Raw genomic sequence first — 19,413 nt, 5'->3', positions numbered from 1 at the left:
TATAATTACACATACACCGTTCCCCCCCCCCAGTTCTTGCCAAGCAACTTGTGAATTTCATTTTTCTTTTTGCATCCCGCCCACCCCATTTGCTCTAGCCCGAAGAAAGCTTCCGAACCTCTCTTTCTCTCTTCTGACCTCCTTTCCTACTCCACTCTGACCCTCTCCTCTCTTCCTCCCCCCTTTTGTTAGACAATGAGCTACGGACAGCAAAGCAGCAACTACAACATTGTCGTGGATGTGGACGATGATGAACCCACCCTTGAATTCCAGGATTATGCCACCACACAGCCAGTCCAGCAGGGACGCATGAACGCAGCCTCGTCCGCGCCCTACCAGGCGCCGGCGACAGGCGGATCGGACCGGCACCGGCTACTCAGTATGGCGGGTGGAGTACTGGGCGCAGTACTTCAACGTGGACTCGAGCGATGTGGTGCAGCGGGCGTGGCTGGCGGTGGTTCCAAAGGACAGCTTCCTGGATGTGTACAATGCGAATCCTGACCTGTGGGGCACGTTTTGGATTCCGACGTCGGCGGTGTTTTTCATATTCGTGACGTCGTCCCTGTCGCAGAGCATAGCAGAGATCCTGGCGGGCGGTTCGCGCGAGTACGACTTTTCGATGCTGACGTCGGCGGCCCTGGCGGTGTACATGTATGTACTGGCGGTGGGCGCGTTTGTGTATGGCGCGACCAAGTATTTTGGCAGCCAGCCGGGCCTGCTCGAGTGTCTGAGCGTGTACGGGTATGCGATGGCGGTGTGGATTCCGGCCGCCATCCTGTGTGTGCTGCCCATTGACTGGTTCCGCTGGGCGGTGGTTGCCGTGGGCTTTGCGTCGTCGGGCCTGTTCATCATGCGGTCGGTTAACCAGATCGTCGGCAGGTCCAACGGCAAGCTGCACAAGGCCATCATCCCGCTGCTGTTTGTTGCCCATGCCCTGCTGGTCGTTGTCTTCAAGCTCAGGTTCTTTAGCTACTCTGTCGCCACCGTCCCGACGTCACCGCCCCAGACCACTCCGACTCCCACACCAACCCCCACTCCCACTGCTTAAACATCGGCTGTTTCAAATACACTGTGATTCCGTCGTCATCCACCATTGCAACATACATGATGTGGTCTCCGCTTTTATGACATGGAAAGAAAGGCTTTATACAACCTAATGAACAAAAAACCTCCCCTCCCACACACTCAACGAAGGAGACAAAAAGGTGATTCAAGCACTTTTTACTTCTTGGCCTGAGCCTTGAGGACCTTCTTGACGATCTTCTGCTCCTCGATGAGGAAAGCGCGGACAATGCGAGCGCGCACGCAGGTGCTGCAGCGCGAACCGCCGTAGGCGCGCGACACCGACTTGGCGCTCTTGTTCAGGCGCGAGTACTCGCGCGGGCGCAGAGCCGGGATGCCAGCAAGCGCGGCACCGCAGTCACCGCAGCGCGGGCCCTTGGCCGGCTTCTTGACGTGCAGCACGCGGAGGTTGCCGCCGGGCGTCTTGCTCATGCGGACCCGGTTCGAGCGGGTGTTGTAGGAAAGGCGGCGCCTGTAAGTAACACGCTGGACCATGATTGATTATTTGTCTGCTCTACAAATGCCCAGAATACGCCCCAAATGCCCACATCCCCACAGAACATAGAGCGACCAGGTTTCCCAGAGCAAAGAAAAAGGTTCGGTTCGGTCCGAGTTCGAATCCACCCATTTGTCAAACGAACGACCCGCCAGCAGCGTCCCACCAGCAGACAGCCCACACGTGCGAGTTCCAATTGTCCGAATTTGTGCGTTTCCAAAAACCACCCCCAAATTGCCACGGTCGCCATGCAGATTCCATACAGAATGTAGATAAAGATATGTGTTTTTCGTTAGCACTGGCTGTCTCATAATTTTCGCGGGTCCCGCATCCATTCCCGTATCCATCAGTCGACGCGCGCCCTATGTCGCCCGGTGCTGCCGCATTTTTCCTAACCGTACCTCAAAAAAGTCGCAAGTTTAAAAGAAAGATCCAGTCGCGGTCGCCTCGCCGTAAAATCGCTTTTACTTTCTGGTGATTAATGGATGTGATCTTAGAAATGCACTTGATCTGAAATGCAAAATCTGATTAATCACGCTCGCCTGCTGATTCTGCCCGCCTCACTAAGAAATGCTGCGTGCTGGCTTGTAGCGCCAACGACATTGCCATCTGCAGTCCGCTGGCCCGTGTCTGCGCATATGCTGCTGGTGATATCGCTGTATAGCATATATGGACACATATGCTGCTTTGTTGAATGCTGGCAATGGCAGTTCTATGCTCTGTTCTTATATACTCAATTGCAAGCAGCGACGAAAACGCGGCAGCTGCTTGCCAATGCTGCGAGTCTAAAATGAGACGCGCGAATAATACTTGCCACCCTGGCCGCCGTACATGCCTGGGCCAACTCGTTAGTGATCTCTTTAGCCCACCCCTCCGTCTGTGCTACTGCTAGTGCGCTGGCGGTTTGGCGGTCTGGTTGGGGATTTATCCATTTTTACCCTTTAGGACTAGCTTGGCTCACAGTCCAGCACTTTTGCCCTATATGGCCTCTCAACAAACGTGGAATTTTCGGCGCGTGTGGAGTTCTCCATGGATTGACTGGTCACCTGTCTGACAAAGCACATTGAATGCGCAGGACTGCGGTGGGGAGTATGCGCTGAGATCGGCAATCGTGCTTTTGCCCCTGTATTGTGTTTGCGCAGAACCGGGTAGAAAGGCGCGTCGGAAGAACCGTCAAAAAAGAACGCCTGTTGGGTGGATGACCAGGTCAGTTGGCAGCAACACACTGGCTTCTTTCGTCCGAGGTTTGCTCTGCATAAATTTGCAGCTGCATTGTCCCCCTTCCTCACCAACAGGATGTGCGGTGACATAAATATTGCCGCTGCTTCTCTTCCCCTCCAACACGCAGACTTCATGTTCGCTTTTTAATCTTTCCGCATACTATACTCTCCACCTCCTCCGCAATGCCCAAACCATTTCGTTGTCCCCGACTCCCAGGAGCCAGGCTTCTCGCATATTGTCCGCCACCCAGACTTCATTGACGGCACCATCCCTGACATCCCTGATTGCGCACAGCAGACCTGTACGGCCTATTCCAGCGGTGCGTGAGCGAAAGCCCTGCTGACAACCTCTTTGGATCGCGCGCATTCGACCCAGACACCAAGACCCTCGGCGACCACTACACCTGGCTCTACCAAGAAGCAGGCGGCCGAGTTTGTCGACCACTACGGCAGCGGCCTCGACCACACCTTCGCGCAGTTCACTGACAAGAAGGCCGGCGAGCAGGCGCCTATTGGCGTCTACAGCTGCAACCGCGCCGAATGGCACTTGACTGAGTTCTCGACGTACCGTGGCAACCGCTACTTTGTCTCGCTATACGACACGCTGGGCGACAAGCTCCGTCGAGTACGTGCTGAACCATGCCGAAATCGAGGTACTGGTCTGCTCGGTGGACAAGATTGCCCGCCTGCTTGATCTGAAAAGAGCGTGTTCCCAGCCTTAAGGTGCTCGGTGTCGATGGATGCGCTCGACGGGCCGCCCAAGAACGTGATCGCGTCGGAAACATCAAATGAGACAATCAGTGCGCTGAAGGAGCGCGCCAAGGCGCTGGGTGTCGAGCTCACTGATATTGACACGCTTGTCGAGCAGGGACGCACAGCACCAACAGACGCCCATCCGCCAACGCCCACCAGACCTGTGCTCAATCAGCTACACCAGCGGCACATCGGGCAATCCCAAGGGCGTGCTAAGCACCCATGGGCAGTTCATGAAGTCTGCCAATGCCGTGCGCCTTGTCATCACTTTGGTGCGCCCGGTGACGATTCTCGCTGATCCCGCTCGCCCACTGCTTCGAGCGCCTGGTGTCGTACTTTACCCTGTCAAAGTTTGGCTGCATTGGGTACTACAGCGGCAAGGTGCCAAACTTCCTCGAGGACATCCAGGCGCTCAAGCCGACGCTGTTTGCCGCTGTGCCGCGCCTGCTAAACCGCGTCTACGACAAGGTCTCAGGTGCAATCGGCTCTGCCACAGGCATCAAGGGGTTCTTGGCACGTACTGCTGTCAGCCACAAGCTGGCCTCATTCGAGTCCAGCGGCTCCTACCGCCATGCGCTCTGGGATGCCCTGGTCTTCAACAAGGTCAGGGCTGTGCTCGGTGGGCGCATTGAGACCCTGGTTGTAGGCTCGGCGCCGATGGATCTCGAAGCTATCAAATTCCTGCAGATTGCCATGTGCTGCGTCGTTATCCAGGGATTTGGGATGACTGAGACCAACACCTGCGGCATGATTGAGACGGTCGAGGAGTCGGTTACCAACAGCGTGGGCCGCCCCAAGCCTGGTATGTCAGTGCGCTTGCGCGACTGCCCTGAAATGAACTACCAGTCGACCGATAAACCGTGCCCGCGCGGCGAGCTGCTACTCAAGGGGGATGCGATAATGACTGGATACTACAAGAACGACGAGCTGACTAAGGAATCATTCAAGGACGGCTGGCTGTACACCGGCGACATTGCCCAGATCAATCCGAACGGTACCATTTCGATCATCGACCGCTGCAAGAATATCTTCAAGCTGTCGCAAGGGCGAATACATTGCGCCAGACTATCTCCAGATTGTCTATGACAGGCACTCGCTGGTGCAGCAGACATTCGTCCACGGCGACTCCAACCGCTCTGCACTTGTAGCAATTGTTGTGCCTGATCCCGAGGCATTCGTGCCGTGGGCCCGCGAGATTGCAAAGGATTCGTCGGCTGAGCTGGAGGCGCTGAGCTCAAACCCGCAGGTAAACGAAGCTCTGCTCAAAGACACTGATCGGACATGGTCGGGACAAGAAGCTGCAAGGGTTTGAGATTATTCGTGCCATCCATATCGAGCCCACGCCTTTTGACATTGACAAGAACCAGCTGCTGTCCAACACGCTCAAGCTGAAGCGGCACTTTGCTGCACAGTACTACCGGGAGACTATTGACAAGCTGTACGACACCCTGTCTGCGTAATGTCCCTTCCTTTATTTATTTTTTTCGGCACAGCTGTGTTTTGTCTGTTTTGATAGCCACCTAATATACCCAGTTCACTGCAATATGAGTGGCAACATTATGTCCTGTGGTTTTGTTCAGGCTAGTTTATTCCAAGCTGTCTGCTGCCTGCTGCACTGGAGAGGCGCAGCTGCAGTCCATTCTGCCGAACAATTATCAGCGGAACTTGGCCATGAAATGCTTATCGCTGAGCTATGTAAGCCTCTATATTGTCAATAGAACTGGCACCCGCTAGTTGTTTGGTATCAGCTCAAAAATACTGGCCAAGTCGTAGCCAACGTGCCTCCTTGTCTTCGTCACTCCAGCAACAGCCCTTTTCCAGTCGAGCTACCTCTATAGTTAACAATTCCACATCGCCCGAATACACGCAGAATGGCCAAACCCTTTATCGTCCCCGACTCCCAGGAGCCAGGCTTCTCGTACGTGATCCGCCATCCAGACTACATGGACGGAGTAGTGCCAGACATCCCCAACTGCTGACCAGACGCTGTATGGTTTGTTCCAGCGCTGCATCAAGCACGATCCGCACGGCAACTTTTTTGGAACACGCTTATTTGACCCGGTTACTAGAAAGCTTGGGCATTACCAGTGGATGACCAAGTATGAGGCTGGGCAATTTGTCGACGAGTTTGGCAGCGGGATGGACTGGCTGTTTGAAAAGTTCACCGACAAGAAGGCTGGTCAGCAGGCTCCAGTTGGCATCTATGCCTCGAATCGCGCCGAGTGGCTACTAACTGAGTTTGCGGCGTACCGCAGTCGACACCTACTTTGTGTCGCTATATGATACGCTGGGCGCCGATTCGGTCGAGTATGTGCTCAACCAGACGCAGGTCGAGGTTCTGGTGTGCTCGATTGACAAGATCGGCAGCCTGCTGGACTTGAAGGCCCGGGTGCCGTCCCTGCAGGTCATCATATCGATGGACTCGCTTGATGGCCCGCGCAAAAACATAGTCTCTGCTGGGATCTCCAAGGACTCCGTTGCTGATGTGAAGAGCAGGGCAGAATCACTCGGCATCGCCCTAACGGATATTATCGTCGTTCTCCAGCTGGGTCCGTTCGAATCCAACGCCTTGGCTGCCTGCCATCCCCTGAAGACATATGCTCAATCAGCTACACTTCTGGCACATCCGGCCACCCCAAGGGTGTTGTCACCAAGCATTGCCAGTTTATGAAATCAGTGAACGCTGTGCGCCTCAACATCGACCTCGAAGCGCCGGTGCTGTTTTCGCTGATACCGTTGGCTCACTGCTTCGAACGGCTTGTGTCGTATTTTGTTATTTCTCGGTATGGATCGATTGGCTATTTCAGCGGCAAGGTAGCGACGTTCCTGGACGATATACAGGCACTCAAGCCAACTGCCATGGGGGCTGTGCCGCGTATATTGAACCGCATCTACGATAGCATCTGGACATCTATAAACTCCACCAGTGGCGTCAAAAAGTTCCTAGCAAAGACCGCTGTCACACACAAGATGGGCATTTTTGAGTCCAATGGCTCGTACAAACACACAGTCTGGGATGTGCTAGTGTTTAACCGCGTCAAGGCTGTGCTCGGCGGTCGCATGCGGGTAATAGTTGTCGGCAGCGCACCGATCGACGTCGACGCAGTAAAGTTTTTGCAGATCGCCATGTGCTGCACGGTCATCCAGGGGTATGCGATGACAGAAACAAACACGTGCGGTGCAATGGAGACGCCCGACGAAGCAGCCACCAACAGTGTCGGGCGACCAAAACCCGGCTTATCGATGCGCCTGCGCGACTGCCCCGAGCTCGGGTACCTGTCGACCGATAAGCCATGTCCGCGCGGCGAGCTACTAATGAAAGGCGACTCAATCATGGCTGGATATTGCAAGAACGATGCACTGACCGCTGAGACGATCAAGGACGGATGGCTGCACAGCGGCGACATTGCGCAGTTCAACGCCAACGGCACAGTCACAATAATTGACCGCTCCAAGGACATATTTAAGCTTGCGCAGGGCGAGTATGTCGCACCAGAGTACCTGCAGATTATATACGAAAGACACCCGCTTGTACAGCAGATATTCATCTACGGCGACCCGACCAGGTCAGCACTGGTCGCAATTGTTGTCCCTGATCCCGGCACGTTCACAAAGTGGGCTCGCTGGATCGCCAGCGATGACAACGCGGGTATGCATGGCTTGTGTGCGAATGCCCATGTCACTGCAGCGCTGCTCAATTCACTAGAAGAGTTTGGGCGGGAAAGAAAGCTGCAGGGGTTCGAGCTCGTCCGCGCGCTATACTGCGAGCTGACACCATTTGACATCACCAGCAACTGCCTGCTATCGAGTACGTTCAAGATCAAGCGCAACCTGGCTGTCCAGTTACTACCGAGTCACCATCGACGAGTTGTACAGCCAGCTTGATGTTTCGCACAGCCAGCATTGAATTTATTTTCTCGTGGTAAAGGGTGGTTGTGTAGCGGAGGCTTGCTGTTCAGTAACAAAAACAAAGAATCCATTGTTTGCGCATCATATGGGCAATGTGGCTTCAGTGCAAACATGCCAAGACAACCCTGGGGTTTCAGGTTAGGCAAGCACCATGCAAGAGCAAATTGACCTGCGAGCAGCGCCCCCTTGTTGCGACAAGGGGGTCAGATAAAAGTGCTCGCGTCTCGAAGAGCAGGAGCTGGTCGCTTCGTTCCTCACAGCATTTTTGAACTATTTTCACAACATGGCAAAACCATTTATCGTCCCCGACTCTCAAGAGCCAGGCTTCTCGTATGTTGTCCGCCACCCGGACTACCCCAGCGGAGTCCTGCCCGATATATCTGAGTGCGAGCGGCAGACACTGTACGACCTCTTCCTGCGCTGGGTACATGAGGACCCGAGCGGGAACTGCATGGGCACTCGCGCATTCGACCCGGATGCCAAGAAGCTCGGTGACCACTACACTTGGATTAGCAAGGCGGATGCCGAGATATTTGTCAACATCTACGGTAGTGGCCTGGACAGCATCTTTGGGAAGTACACGGATAAGTCTCCCGGGCAGCAGGCGCCCGTTGCAATCTACGCTGCCAACCGCGCCGAGTGGCATCTGACAGAATTTGCCATCTACCGTGGCAACCGCTACTTTGTCTCGCTTTACGATACGCTGGGTACAGACTCAGTCAAGTATGTTCTAAACCACTCTGAGATTGAGGTGCTGGTTTGTTCTATCGACAAGGTCGAGAGGCTGCTCAATTTGAAGGAACAAGCGCCGCTACTCAAGGTCATTATATCGATGGATCGATTGGATGGGCCGGCCAAGAACGTCATTGCCTCAGAAGTCTCGCAGGACATAGTCAGCAAGCTCAAAGACCGGGCAAACTCACTGGGCATCGTCCTTACCGACATTGACGCTGTGGTCGCCATCGGCAAAGAGAATCCAACCACGGCCCATCCGCCGATGCCCGAGGACACATGCTCCATCACCTACACCAGCGGAACGTCCGGAAACCCAAAGGGCGTGGTGACAGCGCACCAGCAGTTTACAAACACAGCAAACGGTGTTGCTAGAGCGGACCCCGTTGATCGGCCAGAGACCTTCTCTATTCTGCCGCTTGCCCACTGCTTCGAGCGTCTTGTCACGTATTTTACGCTGTACCAGTATGGCGCAATTGGGTACTACAGTGGCAAGGTCCCCAACCTGCTCGACGACCTGCAGGCTCGGAAGCCGACGTTCATGGGAGTCGTCCCCCGAATCCTCAACCGGGTCTACGACAAGATCTCGACCGGTATCAATTCTGCCACAGGCATCAAAGGGTTCCTGGCCCGACTCGCGCTGAGCCAGAAACTCAGGGCAAACGAGGGAACCAGCTCGCGCACCCACTTCTTGTGGGATATGCTGGTGTTTAACAAGGTCAAGGCCGTGCTTGGCGGCAGGCTGTATGCCATGGTTGTTGGCTCGGCGCCCATGGACATCCATGTCATAAAGTTCCTCCAGACGGTTCTTTGCGCCAGGATTGTTCAGGGATTCGGCATGACCGAGTCCAACACCTGCGGTATGATTGAGCTGATCGATGTACCGCCTTCGACTAGTTGCGGACCACCACGGCCTGGTATGTCGGTGCGTCTGCGCGACTGCCCCGAGATGAACTACCTGTCAACAGATCAGCCGTGCCCGCGCGGCGAGCTGCTGCTTAAGGGCAAGTCGATCATGTCTGGATATTACAAAGACGACGCTATGACTAGTGCGACGATCAAGGACGGCTGGCTGTACACGGGCGACATTGCCCAGATCAACCTGGACGGCACCATTTCGATAATTGACCGGCTGAAAAACATCTTCAAGCTGTCACAGGGCGAGTATATTGCGCCAGACTATCTCCAGGTTGTGTATGAGCGGCACCCGCTAATTTCGCAGTCATACATCCATGGTGATTCGGACAAGTCATCGCTCGTTGCTATCGTTGTTCCTGACCCGGATGCATTCGTGCCATGGGCCCGTGAGATCGCAGAGGACTCGTCGGCTGAGCTGGAAGCGCTGAGCTCAAACCCGCAGGTAAACGAGGCGCTCCTCAGCAAACTCAGCGAGCATGGACGTGCACAGAAGCTGCAGGGATTTGAGATTATCCGCGCCATCCACATCGAGCCAGAGGCATTCGATATCGACAAGAACCAGCTGCTGTCCAACACGCTCAAGCTCAAGCGGCACTTTGCTGCAACGCACTACAGAGAAGTAATCGACCGGCTCTACACCCAACTCGCCTCCAAGACCAACTAAACACGCTCGTTCGTTTTTAAATGACAATATGAAATTAATCTGATCCTTTTGAAGCCTCTTCACTCTCTGCTGCGTCCGCGGCGGAGGTAGTACTTGAAGGCCAGTGCGTGGAACTCTGGCGGATAAGGCGACGGCAGCTCGGTTGCGTTCGGCTTGGTAACAGGCTCGTGCAAGAACACGGTCGAGCAGGTGTTGTAGTTGACCTCGAGGTACTCGGGCACAAACATCCACGGCTGCATATAGGGGACTGGCACAAAGTCCAGCTCCTCCGATCCATTGGCAGGCTTCTTCAGAGTCACCACTGCCTCGGGATCAACCGCCACGACATCGCCATCCTTGACAGTGTGGCTCGGGTACGCAAGCTTCTTGCCATTGACCTTGACCTTGCCGTGGATCACCATCTGGCGCGCCATGTAGATCGACGAGGCAAAGTGGCTCCGGAACACGATAAAGTCCAGGCGCCGCTCCATACCTGCGTACAGCAGCGCGGCGGCGTTCGGGTGCGACGGCTTGTTGCCCATCTTGACGTTCAGGGTCGGCAGCCGCGGGTTGAACATGCGCAGCCACTGACGCTCGGTGATGTTGGCATCGTGGTAGCCGCGCGTGTCCCGCTTCGCCTTCCACATGTGCTGGAACAGCGTCTTCTGCTTCATGTTGAACAGCCGTGTCTTTGTCGCCAGCTGGTACAGGTTGCGCGGATTCCACGACAGGGAAATGATTTCCCGCGACAGCTTCAGCTTTTCCAGAATTTTGCGCGGCATGGTCTACTTTTGTTGGTCTTCCGCTTGTTTGCACGACTGCCAGTGAAATGCAAGAAAGGAAAACGAATTGGAAGCTGCAAGTTTAAAAGAGGTTGTGCTCAAGCACCAGGTGCTGATGGCTGTGGATCGGAAGCAAGGGCTGAGGGGGAATTTTCAAAGATATCGGCAAGAATCACAGGCGATTACGGATATGCAATCACTGGATCTGGTCTGGATCAGCAGCCTGCATGGGCTGCAAGTGACGTGACCCAGCATAAGCCGTGTTTCGACAGCATTTTTCTGCAGCCGCTGTATGTTTTTCAAGTCTACATTTCAGTGCATCATGGAATTCACTCTGCAACCAGTACCCGCTTCGTTTGACACAGCCCAGTGCAAGGCTGTTGTGCATGCTGGGATCAGTGAGCCCGCAGTTGGTCACGTCGACGCAGTGGGCAGCCACTACAAATCGTACCTCCGGCGGCGCGAGCACAACCTGACCGAGCTCGATGATTACGATACGCACATTCTCCCTGCGCAGCTGGAGAGGGCCCGACTCGATGCTGACTCGGCAGCTGCCGAGAAGTTCATAGTCGACCCGGCTGACCCGCAACTCCTGTACCTGGACCCGATTCGGTGGAAAGAGCAGGACCACTACCGCGTGCTGGGGCTGGGCTCGCTGCGTCACAGGGCGACGCCAGCGCAGATCAAGAAAGCGCATCACCAGCGTGCGCTCGAATTCCATCCGGATAAGCGCGCAGCTTTGGGCAATGCCCACGACGACAACTTCTTCAAGTGTGTGCAGAAGGCGTACGAGGTGCTGAGCGACCCAATCAAGCGCCGGCAGTACGACTCGGTCGACCCGGCGATATCCGATGAGCTCCCCAAGGCAAAGCTAGACGACGTACAGTCCTTCTTTGATACCTACGGTTCTGTGTTTGAGCGCGAAGGCCGGTTCTCGAAGCGGCAGCCCGTGCCTTCGCTCGGCGACTTTGACGCGCCGCGGGAGCAGGTCGAGGCGTTCTACCGGTTCTGGACTGGGTTTGACTCGTGGCGGTCGTACGAATATCTGGACAAGGAGAAGGAGGCGACCGAGAATCGCGAGGAAAAGCGGTGGCAGGACAAGAAGAACAAGGCCGAGCGCATGCGACTCAAGAAGGAAGGACAACAAGCGCATCACCACACTAGTGGAGCAGGCTATGGCAGCGGACCCACGGATCGAAAAGTACAAGGAGGAGGAGCGCAAGGAAAAGGAGCTCAAGCGCATTGCCCGCGAGACCGCGGCAAAGAAGGCCGAGATGGAGAAGCAGAAGGCCGAGGAAGAGAAGCGTCGGATCGCGCTGGCAAAGGAAGAGGAAGAGCGCAAGCAGGCCGCTGAGGAGAAGCGCATGCGTGGATCTGAAGAAGAAGGAGATGAGAGCAGACAAGAAGGCTGTGCGCGAGCTATACCAGGCTGTCAGCTATCTGGTCAACAACACGCAGCAGACGACGTCGATGACACGTACATCGCGCGAATCCGAAGTTGATATGCTTTTGGACAGCCTGTCGCATGAAGCTACCGTGAAGCTGCGTGACGCTCTCAGGGAATGCAAGAACGACCATAGCAAGATCCAGGCCCTGACTGCCACCGCGATCACCAGCATCATCGAGAAGAACCCGGCAGTGGCCATCAGCTTCTCGTCGTTTGTCCGTGGCAGCGAAATTGCTGAGCGCGGTCAAGCGCGACCGCCAACTAAAGCAGGCTGGGCAGGTTTCGGCGTCGAAGCAGCGCGAGTGGACAGCCGAGGAGCTTGAGCTGCTCATTAAGGCCACCAACAAGTTCCCTGGCGGCACATTGAACCGCTGGGAGACAATCGGCAAGTGGCTTTCGCAGCACGGCGGATTCCCACGACGCTCGGGCGATGAGCTCTTGCACAAGACGAACGAGCTGCGCAAGGGCAGCAGGACAGGAGGCGGCATGCTGGTCAAAGAGCTGCAGAACAAGAAAGCCAACCACGACGACGAGCGCATGGCCAACGAGGCATCGATCAGGTATGATGGACCGGTCCTGCAGAAGGCGGCTGAGAAGAAGGAGACGAAGCCTGAGCGGCCTTGGGCGCCCCAGGAGCAGACACAGCTGGAACGAGCACTCCAGGCGTACCCGCCTTCGTACAAAGCCCCGGACCGTTGGGACAAGATTGCCGAGGCTGTGGTGGGTCGGACCAAGAAGGAGTGCAAGCTGCGGGTCAAGTACCTGGCTGAGCAAGTCCGTGCAAAGAAGGCTGCTGCAGCAGGGGCCTAGGTATTCCACAGCTGCAAAACAACAGCCACCACATCCACTGAGCCAGCAGATATGTATCTGATGCTGTGCCAGTTCGGCATGCTGGCAAGAGTAGAGATAAGCAAACAAAGAGCATTTGGCAGCAGGCACTCTGGACAGTACATGCATGGCTTTACGTATTCATAGCATATACGCTAGCAATATTGCGAACAGCATGGGCCAGCAACGACGCACGCCCTGCTGTGTTTAATAATCAGCGGGCTTTCTAGAATAGCATAAAAGGGACAGGTCTTGTCAACAACACTCTCCCCTTTGTCTGCCCAAGAGCACAACAGCGGACCCGCTTTTCCGTATTCTTCGCCACCCGCTGCTCACATCTGCATATTGCCTGGGTCTATTTGCGTATATGCGCCTAGCCAAAACCCATGTCGGCTGAACTCCTTGGCTGGACTCCTCCACCATCCTTGTACCATGGTATCTGCTACAAGAGCTACAGGCCATCCTCGCTTGCCTCCAGCGCACACACCAGCCCCAAGGTGGTTGGGGGGGGAAGGTGTTGCAAATCCCAGTTGGCCTGCCGACTCTAGACCACTGGTTATCTACTAGCTGCGCTGCTCTTGGCGGAACTGGGACTAGCATTTCTGCAGCTAGAGCCATCGACTTGACGTGCTGACGCTATCACCATCCATCATCTCCTAGCGCATACGGCCGAGGGGAGCACACGTAAATAACCCGTGCGCGCAGCACGATTGGCTGCAGGCTGCGCGACACGAGACTGCACAATTTTGTGTCATTCTCCAGTTGCGATGCTGGCGAAGGGCACCGCTTTTCCCTCTTTTCTAAAAATACTCCCTTCTTTTCCACTTCACATACACTTTTTCTTTTTTCCCTCCTACCTTTTCAACCATGGACATGCTTGAAGTTGACATTGGCACGCTCGATTCGTGGATTGAGCAGCTGTTTGAGTGCAAGCAGCTGAGCGAGCTTAGCGTCAAGAATCTCTGCGACAAGGCAAGTGTCCAATTAATAACAAACAACACGAGAATGCTTGACGCGGTGAGGCCCTTGCGCAAGAAGGGGGAGGTGGAAATCAGATGGCTCGCTAAACACACATTCTGAATTAGGCCAAGGAGGTTCTCATGCAAGAGTCGAACGTGCAGCCCGTGCGCTGTCCGGTAACGGTGTGCGGTGACATCCACGGACAATTCCATGACCTTGTGGAACTGTTCAAAATCGGCGGCAATTCACCTGACACAAACTACCTGTTCATGGGCGACTATGTTGACCGCGGGTACTATTCGGTGGAGACAGTGACGCTGCTGGTGGCAATGAAGATTCGGTTCCCCGAGCGCATTACCATTCTGCGCGGCAATCACGAGAGCAGACAGATTACGCAGGTGTATGGCTTCTACGACGAGTGCCTGCGCAAATACGGCAACGCAGAGGTGTGGAAGCACTTTACGGACCTGTTTGACTACCTGCCGCTGACCGCCCTCATTGAGGAGCAGATTTTCTGCCTCCACGGCGGTCTGTCACCCAGCATCGACACGCTTGACCATATCCGCTCGCTGGACCGCGTGCAGGAGGTCCCGACACGAGGGCCCCATGTGCGACCTGCTGTGGTCAGACCCCGACGACCGGTGCGGATGGGGCATCTCGCCTCGCGGCGCCGGCTACACATTCGGCCAGGACATCTCGGAGGCGTTCAACCACAACAACGGCCTGACCCTGATTGCCCGTGCTCACCAGCTCGTCATGGAGGGCTACAACTGGAGCCAGGAGAAGAACGTCGTCACCATCTTCAGTGCGCCCAACTACTGCTACCGCTGTGGCAACCAGGCCGCCATCATGGAGATTGACTGAGAACATGAAGTACACCTTCCTGCAGTTCGACCCTGCTCCGAGACGTGGCGAGCCCCATGTCACACGCCGGACCCCTGACTACTTCCTCTAAAAAGACCCCCTACTTGGTCCTCAACTCGCAAACCACCAATCCTCGAACTCACCACCAACTACTCATCTTTTTATTTGCCCTAGGCCTGCTGCTCTCTGCTGGTAGAACACCTCGATCGCCAGCCAGCGCACAGCCCTCCCCCTTTTTCTTGGTTGCCAAAGTTTTTCAATTTTTGAAACTCTATTCCCTTTTAAAAAAAGTGTACTAAACCCCTCCATCCAGATCAGCGATGCTGCTCAGACCACGCGCGGGGCCAGCGACACGACCTTGACCCAGTTCTTGAACCGCAGCTCCGCCGAAACCAAGCCCAGGATGCGGCTGCCCAGCGGCTGCTGCTGGTTGTTGAGCAGCACACATGCGTTATCGTCAAACCGCACATACCGGCCGTCGGGGCGGCGGACCTCCTTCTTTGTCCGCACAATAAGCGCCCGGCGCACGTCTCCCTTGCGGATCTTGGCTGCCGACATACTGCCCGAGGTCTTGTCGGAAATAGGCCTCGCCTTCTTCACTGACACCACGATCTCGTCGCCTACCTCGGCCCACTTTGCGTTCTTCAGCACCTTGATGCACTCGGCCACGATGGCACCCGAGTTATCAATGACGTTGAGGCGGGATTTCATTTGAATCATTTTGAATTTGGCGGCTGTGTGGTCAAAGAATATAAAGAAATTGGCGGTGCGAAATGAACAAAAAGAAACGGCAGTGCTTGAAACCGATCGCGGTAAGCCTGGAGTGGCAAACCCCACCTGCCATATCTCGCAAAAATTTGATGGGCTGCAGTTCAGGCGCATGGTCACGTGGAAGCTAGACTCAAGGAGAGTCGCGGCTCGCTACGGCTAGCGCTGGTTGCTGTCACTGAAACGAGCTGCCTGGCCAATTTTCAAAATGCCCCACAGTGACATCCACATGCTCTCTTGATGTCTGCAGGATGTGCAGAGTGGATATGTTTCTGCACATCCATGTATTGTCTGTGTGCAGAAATGAACTCGCATTCAGCGGATTGGGGGAGGGTCATGGAGTTGATATTGGACAGCCCTGCGCACGATAGCAGCTCCAAGAGCGAGCAATTCAGCCAGCAATGCCAAGAGGCAAGAAATGAAAAGTAGCCAGAGTGCGACACACAAATCCATATAAATTCAGGGCATCTCGCTGCAATTGTGGATTCCGCTACCCAATTTATTTATTATACACCACCACACCTTTAGCGACCATGACTATCATCGCCCCAGACAGCAATGTTCCGCCCCACATCAAGTATGCGTTTGAAGGCGGGGTCTTCTTGGGCATTGGGTCTATGGGACAGCGTTGAACAACCTTTACAAATACCAGGCAGGGAATTAGAGGCCACCAGCTGTCGCTATGCGTTAAGGACCAATGCATGCCTCGTTCCGCCGTGTACTTTGTATTTCTGTGTACATCTGTGTCTTACTATTTCGTCAGCATATTACTGAATATATGTATCATATCGCTTATCATGCCTACGTGGCAGGATTGGAAAGAGCGCGTGGGAATACACTAAAAATGAGTACTGATGCTGGAAATGCGCTGTGAGAAAAGATGGAGCACGGCTGATGCGAGTTTAAGATAGAACGCAGTCATAGTAGTTGCGGATCAATATGCTATTTGTGGAATGTACGGCACTACTCCCAGTACTCAGGTTGATATCAGCATTGCCAGGAGCACCTAACACGCCAGCTCTGTCAATGATACTGCAGCAGATTTCTCCACCAGATCAAAAAGTGCAGCTGCCTCTACAAACTTAAATGAGCGGTGTCCAGGGCGGATAGTCTCTGGTTGATTCATAGCACTTCTATGTTTTCTTGACTGCTTGCAATTCTAGATACCGTACCACATGCATATAAGGTCGTGCTGCAACAAGGTAGCGACACTGGCGCTTACGAGGGATTTTAATGATAGGGATACTGTATATCAAGGAGAGGTAATATACGAAAACGGCCAGCCCATAGGTATTACATGGCGATGACAGAATATGAGGCATATCGACAGCTGGCAGGGGCCATGTCTGGCGCCATCACCTTGGGGGTTGCTTCAAGGTGTAGTATGCCACTCTTCGCGCGTTAGAATGCAGAAGATGCATAGACGTCACTATCGCAGTATCAGCCAATGAGCTGATAAAATCAGCTTTCGGCATCAGCCAGGTTTCGAACCAGCGTGCCGCGGCTGCATGGTTCTTTGAAAACGCGGACAGATTAAAAAGAAAAATTTTCACTGAGCCGCGGCGCGTTCGAAAGCAAAAATAATGCCCTCGGGAATTCAGTAGCCATCCACGGGAAACAGGCAAGCAGTTTTTCTCTTCATCGTTTTTATTATCAAACCCCAATATAGCATAATTCAACAGCCATGGCATGCAAAGCTTGCGGAGGAACAGACATCGAGCACGACACATCCAAGGGCATGTCGTACTGTACGGCATGTGGTGAGGTGTGCGAGGAGAACACAATTGTGGCCGAGGTGACGTTTGGCGAGTCATCAAGCGGTGCAGCTATCGTCCAGGGATCATTTATTCGTGCTGGCCAGACGCGTGCGGCGATGGGTGGGCCAGGTCCGGTTCGGCAGTGGCCAGGAGTCGCGCGAAATGACCCTGTTGACATCGCGGCGGCGGCTGATACGTCTGGCGACGGCGGTTGGGCTGTCCGAGCACTTTGTCGATTCGGCGCAGCGGTACTTCACACTGGCACTAAATCTGAATTTTACGCGCGGGCGGCGGGCAGCATATGTGTCAGCAGCATGCCTGTATATTGTGTGTCGCATGGAAAAGACGAGCCAGATGCTGATCGATTTCTCAGACATTCTGCAAGCCAGCGTGTTCAAGCTGGGTGCAATCTTTGCCAAGCTGGTCCAGGCGCTAAACCTGCAGGTCCCGCTAGTGGATCCCTCTCTGTACATTTCGCGGTTTGCGGCCATGCTGGAGTTTGGCGATAAGACTCAGGCAGTCTGCATGGACGCGATCCGGCTTGTGCAGCGTATGGACCGCGACTGGATCCGCACTGGTCGGCGGCCAGCGGGAATCTGTGGTGCGTGTCTGCTTGTGGCCGCACGCATGCACAATTTCCGGCGCACGCAGCTTGAAATCATCCGGGTGGTCAAGGTAGCTGATGCCACGCTGCGGCGGCGGCTCGCCGAGTTCCGTAGCACACCGTCAGGCGACCTAACAGTGGCGGACTTCCGCAGTCTGTGGCTCGAGCAGTCAGCAGATCCACCAGCCTTCACGCGCAGCAGGATCAAGGCGCGGCAACACCAGGAGCAGCAGCGGTCTGCTGAGGGTGAGGAGGCAGCAGGCATTTTGCACCAGCTGCGGCGTGGCTCGAATGCGGGCAGCGAGCAAGTCCAGGACATGGATGAGCTTCCTGACGATTACGACATAGTAGTGAACGAGGCGATCTCGAATGAGCTGGACATGTACCTGAACGACAGCAATCTGCAATTTATCAACGCCAGCACTGTGAGCGACAGCTTTGATCCCGACGTCAGCAAAGTGGACAGATATTGACGACGACGAGGTGCGAAATATCATACTGAATGACGCCGAGGTGCAGATGAAGACTGAGATCTGGGATGCAGAGAACAAGCAGTTTGTGGAGGACCGCGAGCGGAAGCGCAAGGCGCGCGAGGCCGAGAAGGGCAGCAAGCGGCGGCGGAAGTCTGTGCGCAAGCGTGTGGCAGAGCCCGGCGCCACGGCGCTCGAGTCGACGCAGAACCTTCTGAATATGCGCCGGTTGTCAAAGAAAATCAACTACGACGTGCTCAAGAATCTGCTGGAGCCGGATGGTCCCAAGCCAACGGTCGAGCCGACACATCTGAGCATGATTCCGTCGGGCGCGCCCTCGCGCATGATCTCAGTGGCCGCCACGCCTATTGCTGGCTCCGGATACGCCACGCCAACCATGGAGTTGGAGTATAACAGCGACTCGCTGAATGGTCTGCCAGATGCACTGGCCAAAGTCAACGGCGACCATATGGATACCATTGTTATTGAGCAAGGAAAGGAGGATTTGGCGGTGGCAACGGGCACGACAGCGGCTGACATTGAGGACGACGACGACGATGATGAGGAGGACTTTGAGGACGATGCGGGAGCTGCTGTCGTGTACGAGGATGATACGATATGGCGACATGTATAGTCAGTTTAACGACGACGACGGCGAATACTAGTTTTATTAATTGATACACTATGATCTGGATAATGCCTGTCTTTGGGTAGCCGAAAGAATGCGGCGCATTGGCCACATAGATGCGCTGCACCCATGTGGCATGTTTCTTGGGATTGGTGGCCAAATGAGCTATAGCGCATTGAGCACCAAGATGGTTGCCGAAAGTGGCCGGCTGCTTTAGTCTGCCCATTTACGGCCACGCCACTCCTCACGCCAATGTATTTGTACTTAACAACTAAATGGCTCATTGTATAAACGGGCATCCACATCTGTGTATTTGGCTATAGGCACGGATGTAATCTTAATGCATTTATGTCAACCACCATGCCATAGAGAGGCATTTGTGGTTAGGTCTCTACCCCCTCGGTTGTTCTTTTCGAAAACTACAATAGGAAAGGTGGCTAAAGCTGGATGGTCGGGAATATATTGTCGACGAGAGTAAAATAATGATGTGTTTTGTCTGCCTTTTTGTCGCCTGGGGGCAAGGATAGCAGCATCAACGAAACGGGACAAAGGTGAGCGACTGTGGTCACACA

At 54.8% G+C, this 19,413-nt stretch overlaps 9 protein-coding genes across 9 annotated transcripts; 6 read left to right on the top strand and 3 right to left on the bottom strand.

Moving 5' to 3' along the window:
• Positions 1 to 382: 382 nt before the first annotated feature.
• Positions 383 to 1,048, top strand: DL89DRAFT_226326 (Yip1-domain-containing protein; the record flags this gene model as incomplete). The annotated part of the gene is made up of 1 exon (XM_040884802.1): positions 383 to 1,048. A coding segment is annotated over one exon (666 nt), but the record flags the coding sequence as incomplete, so codon positions are not given.
• A 7-nt stretch (positions 1,049 to 1,055) lies between these two features.
• Positions 1,056 to 1,975, bottom strand: DL89DRAFT_269960 (60S ribosomal protein L34-B). The gene has a single exon (XM_040888501.1). It carries the CDS (start codon positions 1,555 to 1,557, stop codon positions 1,222 to 1,224), a length of 336 nt encoding a protein of 111 aa, XP_040740899.1. The 5' UTR covers positions 1,558 to 1,975; the 3' UTR covers positions 1,056 to 1,221.
• DL89DRAFT_295278 (acetyl-CoA synthetase-like protein) lies at positions 1,923 to 7,438 on the top strand (the record flags this gene model as incomplete). Its single annotated transcript, XM_040890621.1, has 14 exons — positions 1,923 to 1,955; positions 2,996 to 3,102; positions 3,163 to 3,364; positions 3,405 to 3,431; positions 3,482 to 3,610; positions 3,657 to 3,812; positions 3,853 to 4,568; positions 4,621 to 4,777; positions 4,827 to 4,981; positions 5,402 to 5,483; positions 5,515 to 5,710; positions 5,787 to 6,080; positions 6,125 to 7,368; positions 7,400 to 7,438. The coding sequence occupies 14 exons, from the start codon at positions 1,923 to 1,925 to the stop codon at positions 7,436 to 7,438; spliced, it is 3,537 nt and encodes a 1,178-aa protein (XP_040740898.1).
• A 285-nt stretch (positions 7,439 to 7,723) lies between these two features.
• On the top strand, positions 7,724 to 9,754 carry DL89DRAFT_324841 (acetyl-CoA synthetase-like protein; the record flags this gene model as incomplete). The annotated part of the gene is made up of 1 exon (XM_040891489.1): positions 7,724 to 9,754. The coding sequence occupies one exon, from the start codon at positions 7,724 to 7,726 to the stop codon at positions 9,752 to 9,754; it is 2,031 nt and encodes a 676-aa protein (XP_040740897.1).
• Positions 9,755 to 9,813: 59 nt separating this feature from the next.
• On the bottom strand, positions 9,814 to 10,407 carry DL89DRAFT_226337 (alpha-L RNA-binding motif-containing protein; the record flags this gene model as incomplete). Its single annotated transcript, XM_040884804.1, has 1 exon — positions 9,814 to 10,407. One exon carries the CDS (start codon positions 10,405 to 10,407, stop codon positions 9,814 to 9,816), a length of 594 nt encoding a protein of 197 aa, XP_040740896.1.
• Positions 10,408 to 10,837: 430 nt separating this feature from the next.
• On the top strand, positions 10,838 to 12,772 carry DL89DRAFT_295275 (DnaJ-domain-containing protein; the record flags this gene model as incomplete). Its single annotated transcript, XM_040890620.1, has 4 exons — positions 10,838 to 11,604; positions 11,648 to 11,883; positions 11,915 to 12,177; positions 12,212 to 12,772. The coding sequence occupies 4 exons, from the start codon at positions 10,838 to 10,840 to the stop codon at positions 12,770 to 12,772; spliced, it is 1,827 nt and encodes a 608-aa protein (XP_040740895.1).
• An 885-nt stretch (positions 12,773 to 13,657) lies between these two features.
• Positions 13,658 to 14,614, top strand: DL89DRAFT_324838 (serine/threonine-protein phosphatase PP2A catalytic subunit; the record flags this gene model as incomplete). Its single annotated transcript, XM_040891488.1, has 3 exons — positions 13,658 to 13,768; positions 13,876 to 14,328; positions 14,351 to 14,614. The coding sequence occupies 3 exons, from the start codon at positions 13,658 to 13,660 to the stop codon at positions 14,612 to 14,614; spliced, it is 828 nt and encodes a 275-aa protein (XP_040740894.1).
• Positions 14,615 to 14,851: 237 nt separating this feature from the next.
• DL89DRAFT_269956 (50S ribosomal protein L14) lies at positions 14,852 to 15,330 on the bottom strand. Its single transcript, XM_040888500.1, has one exon. It carries the CDS (start codon positions 15,323 to 15,325, stop codon positions 14,942 to 14,944), a length of 384 nt encoding a protein of 127 aa, XP_040740893.1. The 5' UTR covers positions 15,326 to 15,330; the 3' UTR covers positions 14,852 to 14,941.
• A 1,682-nt stretch (positions 15,331 to 17,012) lies between these two features.
• Positions 17,013 to 19,087, top strand: DL89DRAFT_269955 (transcription factor TFIIIB subunit BRF1). The gene is made up of 3 exons (XM_040888499.1): positions 17,013 to 18,168; positions 18,203 to 18,811; positions 18,852 to 19,087. The coding sequence occupies exons 1-3, from the start codon at positions 17,476 to 17,478 to the stop codon at positions 18,876 to 18,878; spliced, it is 1,329 nt and encodes a 442-aa protein (XP_040740892.1). The 5' UTR covers positions 17,013 to 17,475; the 3' UTR covers positions 18,879 to 19,087.
• The last annotated feature ends 326 nt before the right edge of the window (positions 19,088 to 19,413 follow it).

This window comes from Linderina pennispora, assembly GCF_002104995.1.
Source record: "Linderina pennispora strain ATCC 12442 chromosome Unknown DL89scaffold_14, whole genome shotgun sequence".
Taxonomy (NCBI): Eukaryota; Fungi; Kickxellomycota; class Kickxellomycetes; order Kickxellales; family Kickxellaceae; genus Linderina; species Linderina pennispora.
This window is presented reverse-complemented; position numbering and strand designations above follow the sequence as displayed.

What these genes read in the sequence shown, in the direction of transcription:
- DL89DRAFT_269955 (XM_040888499.1), top strand. Translation starts at nt 17,476, where the DNA reads ATGGAAAAGACGAGCCAGATGCTGATCGATTTCTCAGACATTCTGCAA. An exon ending in AATTTATCAACGCCAGCACT is followed by an intron (nt 18,169 to 18,202) that starts GTGAGCGACAGC and finishes ACGTCAGCAAAG; the next exon opens with TGGACAGATATTGACGACGA. An exon ending in ACGATGCGGGAGCTGCTGTC is followed by an intron (nt 18,812 to 18,851) that starts GTGTACGAGGAT and finishes ATGTATAGTCAG; the next exon opens with TTTAACGACGACGACGGCGA.
- DL89DRAFT_269960 (XM_040888501.1), bottom strand. Translation starts at nt 1,557, where the DNA reads ATGGTCCAGCGTGTTACTTACAGGCGCCGCCTTTCCTACAACACCCGC.
- DL89DRAFT_269956 (XM_040888500.1), bottom strand. Translation starts at nt 15,325, where the DNA reads ATGAAATCCCGCCTCAACGTCATTGATAACTCGGGTGCCATCGTGGCC.